The 6,560-nt window shown below is 47.6% G+C and overlaps 1 protein-coding gene across 1 annotated transcript in view; it reads left to right on the top strand.

Moving 5' to 3' along the window:
- The first annotated feature begins 5,510 nt into the window (after window positions 1-5,510).
- Window positions 5,511-6,560, top strand: part of kazna (kazrin, periplakin interacting protein a) — a 125,706-nt gene continuing 124,656 nt past the window's right edge. Inside the window, exon 1 of the mRNA XM_030355351.1 lies at window positions 5,511-6,560. This exon is cut by the window's right edge and continues 22 nt beyond it. Coding sequence (XP_030211211.1) covers window positions 6,291-6,560 — 270 coding nt within the window. The 5' untranslated portion in view covers window positions 5,511-6,290.

Here is a 6,560-nt window from a genome sequence, read left to right on the forward strand (position 1 = left end):
CTTCTTCTCTCTCTCGCCGTCCTGGTTCTACCGAGACAGCCGAGATGAACCCGATAACACCGCGAGGTAGTGCTCCGCTACGAAACCCAAAACACCAAGCAACATCCATCTTCCTCGCCTTTCTTTAATCCTTTAAGGGATTTGTCTGGCTTGCTTGGCCCGAAAGGGGAGCAACTTAAGTCTGCAGGAGTTGTGACATCACATCCTGCTCGCTACAGCACCTTTTCCACTCGGCCGTTTGACCTTCTCTACATCCTGTGGCCATCTAATTGCTACTGCAGCCCCCAAAACTGCATTGCAGAGGCATATAGGCCCAGTCCACTATAACACAGATCTGTGTTTGTTTTTGTGTGTGTGTGTGTGTGTGTGTGTGTGTGCGTGTGCATGTGTGTGTGTGGGTATCTCAGTTTGGCATATGGGTAACCTCACCACCACAGCGACCTTGATTCGGTCGCTGTAATAAACAACGACAAAAAAGGTACCACAGTTGTAGCGACGTCGTTGTTGTCTAGGTTGAAACGGTGACTCTGTCAACGTCACACCAGCACCACTGTGCTGTATGGGTCCATACAGAATAACCTAGCAGTATTCAAACCTATCACACTGATGGGTATCAATGTTTCAAGGCTCACGAGGAATAAATGCATGCAATTTAAATGCGCTCATGCTTACCCCCACATGGGGCATATCTTCATGTGAGAGAGCTTAATGTATCGGAGGAAAAAAAACATTGTCTTTCCCCAGCTCGCTGATAATAGCATGTGCAGCGAATGCTTAATGACTCTCAAATGTCTTTTGAAGAACTGCAGCTACCTTCAAAACAAGTCTGTGGACATACAGAATGTCTGCACTAATGGATGAATGTGCAACACAAGCCTAAAACCATTGCCAAAATACAATAGACTATTGATTGCTTCAGGGTAAACAAGAAGCCTCTGCATAAACACAGCACCTAGATAACCGGCCTGACGGTTCGGAGAGAAACAGACGCACAGAACTCAGAGCAGCTACAGATGGAGGCAACACACAGAGCTGTGAAAACACACACCTGTCATGTACTACTGCACTGGCGCCCAAACACACATCGGTTAGGCTATTAGTCCAGCTGACAATAACGCCAACGTCAACATCTTGTAATATGTACCTCCCCCTGTGAGCTGAGGGATGTTAATAATTTAATCATGTAATAATGTTCTTCAGTAGAAGGGGATTACTGCCGGCAGATTGTGATTCTTTGCTGTATAATTCATATTATAGGGGATGTGAAATATTGATGGACTCGCTGATTACTGAGAACTGTGAAGACTAATATGGTGTCCAGGGTAGCGTGAATACCGTAAATTGGTCAAATTGTATTCAGCAAAAGTGATACGATACTTGACAAGAGATAGGTTATAAAACAAAAACAACCATAAAGATTAATTTGACCGACAAACTGGAAGAGGCAAATATAACATAAAACAGGAATGACCATGAACAAAGTACATCATGTCTCGGGTAATAAATGAAACCATGAATCATGGTTATTCAAAGAGAAACCACCACCGGAAAAAGGAGTGTTTTTGGAGCCTTTGCAAGTAATTTCTTTACATTAGTCTCGCTTGGGTAAAATAAACGCATTTCCATAGCAAGCAACCCAAGTTTTGGCCTAAACTACTTTCCAACAAAGTGAAGGAAAAACTGAATCAGTCCATTGGATTAAATAGAAAATAGCCTCCAGGCTCCGTTTCAATGAGGAACGGGTTTGACGTGACTGTAGTTGAGTCCAGCTACTGGAGCACAGAGGGCTGACTGTAGACCAGAGACTGTAAGCTCCATAGTGGCCCGGGCCAGCAGAACAGTGGCAGATCCGTGACCCGACTGGGCATCGCTGCTCCCATTCGTGTGCTAATCCTGGCCCCCTGCAGCCCCCTGCAGCACGCAGGCTAATTTCTGACCCTCTGACAGTTGTTCCCTGGGTAACGGCTCTGGTCCTCTGACCAGCAGACCCTCTCGGAACCCAACTCTACCCCCCCATCCACACCACCACCCAGCTCCTCCACCCAACACCAGCAACAACACCACCAGCCCCACCACCATCAACACCACCAGCCCCACCACCATCACCACCACCACCACCACCACCACCATCACCGCCTCCTATCCCTTCCAGACGTAACCCAGCTGCTGCCCGCTCCACCAGCACCACCTCCGTCACCACCCCCCCGCCCCTTCTCCTCCCCCAACCACTGTCACCACCACCCCCTTCCCCTCCCGTTACCGCCACCCCAATCACCTCCCACCACCACCACCACCGTCAACACCACCCCTCAATTCCTTCTCGTCACCACCACCACCACCACCACCTATCTCCTCCTACCACCACCACCGTCAACACCACCCCCCAATTCCCTCTCGTCACCACCATTACCACCAGCTCCATCCTCTCTCGTGACCACCACCACCTATCTCCTCTCCCCACCACCACCGTCACCACCACCACCCCCCCATCCCCTCCCAACACCACCCCAGGGAGTCTCAGTTACATGCTGTTCACACGTGAGACCCACACCCATTCAAGCAGGTCAATATTGACAAAGACGATAACACCATCACGCGCACACACACACACACACACACACACACACACACACACACACACACACACACACACACACACACACACACACACACACACACACACACACACACACACACACACACACACACACCCTCCCCCCCCCCCACACACACACACACACACAGATAGCGGTTTAATTACTCAGAAGTACCCCACGGTCTCTTATGACACTGGGAGATTAATTTCAGCATCAATGAACAGCAGATGACTTTGCCCCTGTGTGTGTGTATGTGTGTGTGTGTGTGTGTGTGTGTTAGAGAGAGTGTGTACGTGGGTCCCTTTGTCGAAGCCTCCCTTGTGACTATTGTATCCTGGGAAACAGGAGGGTCATCTATAAATAACAGCATGGTGTTCATTTGTGGAAAGGAAAGAGGGTGACTCGTGTCTGGGCAGATGGATGAGTGGTCAGAATGTGTGCGTCTGTCTGTGAGTGTGGGTCTGTGTGTTAGCGTGAGTGAGTTTGCTTTTTCCACCGCCTCGAAAGGTCTTAGCAGGCGGTCAGATCGTTTTTAACAAATAATGCTCAGTTTGCTATTATATCGTACCCCATCACACGTACACAGAAAATCAGCATGACGCTCACGCACAAACACGCACTCTCTGCAAGCCTAACTTCATCTCCTCAAACATTATTTATCAACTTTGTTTCAGTACGGTGTAGGATATCCACATACCGCAATGCTAGCGAGCTCAGAGTCAGAGTTCACGGGAAGATAACAATAAGCGCTGGGCTGCAGTGACTGGGCGTTTTTCTTCCATATTCTGTGGTTAAAATAGAGAATAGAGCCCGACCGATAAAGGATTTTTAAGGCCGTTACCGATACAAATATTTGGTGATTTAAAAATCTGATATTCTGATATATCGGCCGATATATATTTAAAAAATAAATTCCAGAAACGCGTAACAAAACATAAACAGATTTCCCTAACATTGGTTATTTGTAGTTATTTATGAGTCCTCACTAAAATAATAAGGTAATGCAGTTTAAAAATAAACTTTATTTTATTGTTTTATTGTCACAACAGAAAAGTCAAAATCAAAATTTATGAAGTTCTGATAAATAAAATAATTAAAGATACAAACTTAAGATACTTAAGATCCTTTGTACAAAAACATAATAACCACAAAAAAAAAAAGATATATTTTTGAATATTAATTAATCGGCCGATATGGATAGTTTGGAAAATGCCTAATATCGGCCGATAATATCGGCCCGCCGATATATCAGTGGGGCTCTAGTAGAGAGACACAAGATGACCACTCGGGAACACAATGCGCACAGTGTTTGTCTCCACCGCATAGTAAATGAAAATTTTACAATCAGGAATCTATGTCCCTGCCAGCTTTATGGGTTCTTTTTAGGTCTATATTCATCTCCTCAAGCAATATTTATAAACTTTGTTTCAATGCAGTGTACGATATCCACATACCTGCTCGGTCCTGTTGTGTACAATCAGTGGAGACACGGTTGTGACCTAGCCTAGCGGATCAGTTGTGTTGTTTTTATTTCCGACCGCTCTGGAAATCTTGTGGTGCACTGATGCTTGTCCATCCGTCATCCACCACTCTATCCATCATACACTCATCCCTCATCCATCCATCATCTGTATGTCCATCCATCCGTCTATCCATCCTGAAGTCCGTCCGTCCATTCATCCTTGTTTACTTCACTACTTGTTTCTTTGTTGGGGTTTTACTTCTTTCTCCTTGTATGAAGAAATTATTTGTAGGAAATGTTTAACGGCAACAGATGGTTCCCCACCGTGTACTGAGTAGGTTCAGTGATTATTAACCTATCTCACCCAGGTCTCTTAAATGTAACCCATTTTGTTTTGGATTGGTTTATTCACACACATATATCTATTTATGTATCTATTTATCAATATATATATACCGGTTTTACTTCTGAACTGCCGTGCTATGGGGTGGTGAAACTCATCTTTATGTGGCCCCTTTATTGTCACGGCGCACTCGGACCGGCAGAACGGGGGACAAAGTGCCACTAACGTCCCTGTGTTCCTTGTGAAGAGTGGGACGGATCACACACCCGGGGCCCATCTCTGGCCCTGCAGCCTCCTCTTCCAGGCGCTATTGTTGTACTCAGGCTGATGGCTGCGGGGGTGTGAGATTAAACAGGACGGCAGTGGATCACGCTGTAAAGTACAGCATAGTGGGGCAGAATGGGAGTTAAGTGTGTGGAAAGCAGAGAGGGAAAGCGAGCATTAGAGAGAGGGAGAGAGTGTTATGTAAGATGGTTCAGGCCCTGCTTGTATGGGGTGTGTGCTTTATCTGTGATATGATAACAGGCGGATGGTTTGAACGTGAACACAAAAGCAAAGTAGAGGCTATTGAATACAGTATGTGTCTGTCTTTAGGATCTGCACGTGTGCTAAAAAGTCTTCCAATCAGTTCATGTGACGATGACTGAAATTGTGTAATAGTTTAATATTAAAAGTTAAGCCAACAAGGTCCCTAAGGATGACTGCAAGTGGTCAATATAGATGTGTATTTTTACAAAAATGATCCCTTCAACACCAAAACGAGCCTAACATTGTATTGGACAAATATTTTATCTGTTTACAGATTCTTGGACATTTCATGACATTTAAATATTCTTCAATTCCATTCTTCGAAGAAAATCTGTGGATTTTAAGTGGCTTCAAATGTGTGTAGTTAGCTGTGATCCCCTGTTGGCAGGCAGCTAAACTTTATTGTTCGACAACCATATATTCCAGCTTGAAATGTTTGCTTTTAAAAGGTTCACAAAAGGAGTCAGAGAGAATCAGTGATCTGGAATTGTTTATTTAACTATCAAAGCAAAACCCCATGCAGAAACATTTAGTTTAGTTCCTCTTAATACTGAGCTGCATTTGCTTAAATGGACCGGCTCGCTCCCCCGACCCCTCTCCTTTCCCGGCAGATGGTACGGTCCATTTAAATAGGTGCTTGTCATCTCCCAGTGCTCTGTGTCCTTTCAGCAGTCGGCTACGGGGAGCACATTTCTCAGGGAGCGTGCTGGAGTACTGGAGTACTGCCACTCTCTAGCACACACACATACTCACACACCACACACGCGCAAACGAACACACACACACACTTTGGCTCTCCGTTTCTCATTGCCACTCTAGCACTGACGCACAGCCGCGCTTTGGCACAGACTCTGCACATAGTTTCACAGTCACACACGTGGACACACACACACACAAACACACACACACATACACACACAGCACACACAGCACACACACACGCAGACACACTGTGGAAGCTGGCGTGCTCCTCGCAGCAGATAACAGTTACAACTGCAGCCTGCCCCCCCCGGCCCCCCCCCCCTCCCCCCCTTGCTCACTGTGAGTCGCGCGTCTCTCTCCCCTCGGGAGGGAACAGAAGGACAAACTGAGGATTTAACTTGGCTTTTTTCTTTTTGCTCCTCTTCCGTTTCCTTTTTTCTAACGGACCACACTCACCACTTCGGGAGAAAGAGAGGAGGGATTCTGAACCGGGCGTCGGGTGCCGGTGTTGTTGTTGTTTGTTGTTCGGTTAGGGATCCGGGAAAGGGGGGGGGGGGGTGTGTGTGTTCGGTCGGCTCCGCTGGAAACCCTGCTCCTCCTCACCTGACAGCATGACCCCCTGCCCGCACTCCCCTCTCCCCAGGCGAAGATCCTGAAGATGATGGACGACAACCGGCAGCTGGCGCAGCGCATCGACGGAGCCATCCAGTCGGCCAGCGCCGAGGTCAGCTGCCTGCGCTCCGAGCTCAGCGCCACCAGCCGCAGACTGGCTGACCTGGGGGCCACCGAGACCTCCTCCTCGTCCCCTTCCTCCTCGTCCTCCAACGCCGCCGCCGCCGCCGGCCCCACTGGCCCCACCGCTGGGGCCCCGGGCGACAGCCTCGTGCTCCACCAGCAGCAGCTCAACCACCACCACCACCACCACCAC

Source organism: Gadus morhua, chromosome 1 (assembly GCF_902167405.1).
Source record: "Gadus morhua chromosome 1, gadMor3.0, whole genome shotgun sequence".
Taxonomy (NCBI): Eukaryota; Metazoa; Chordata; class Actinopteri; order Gadiformes; family Gadidae; genus Gadus; species Gadus morhua.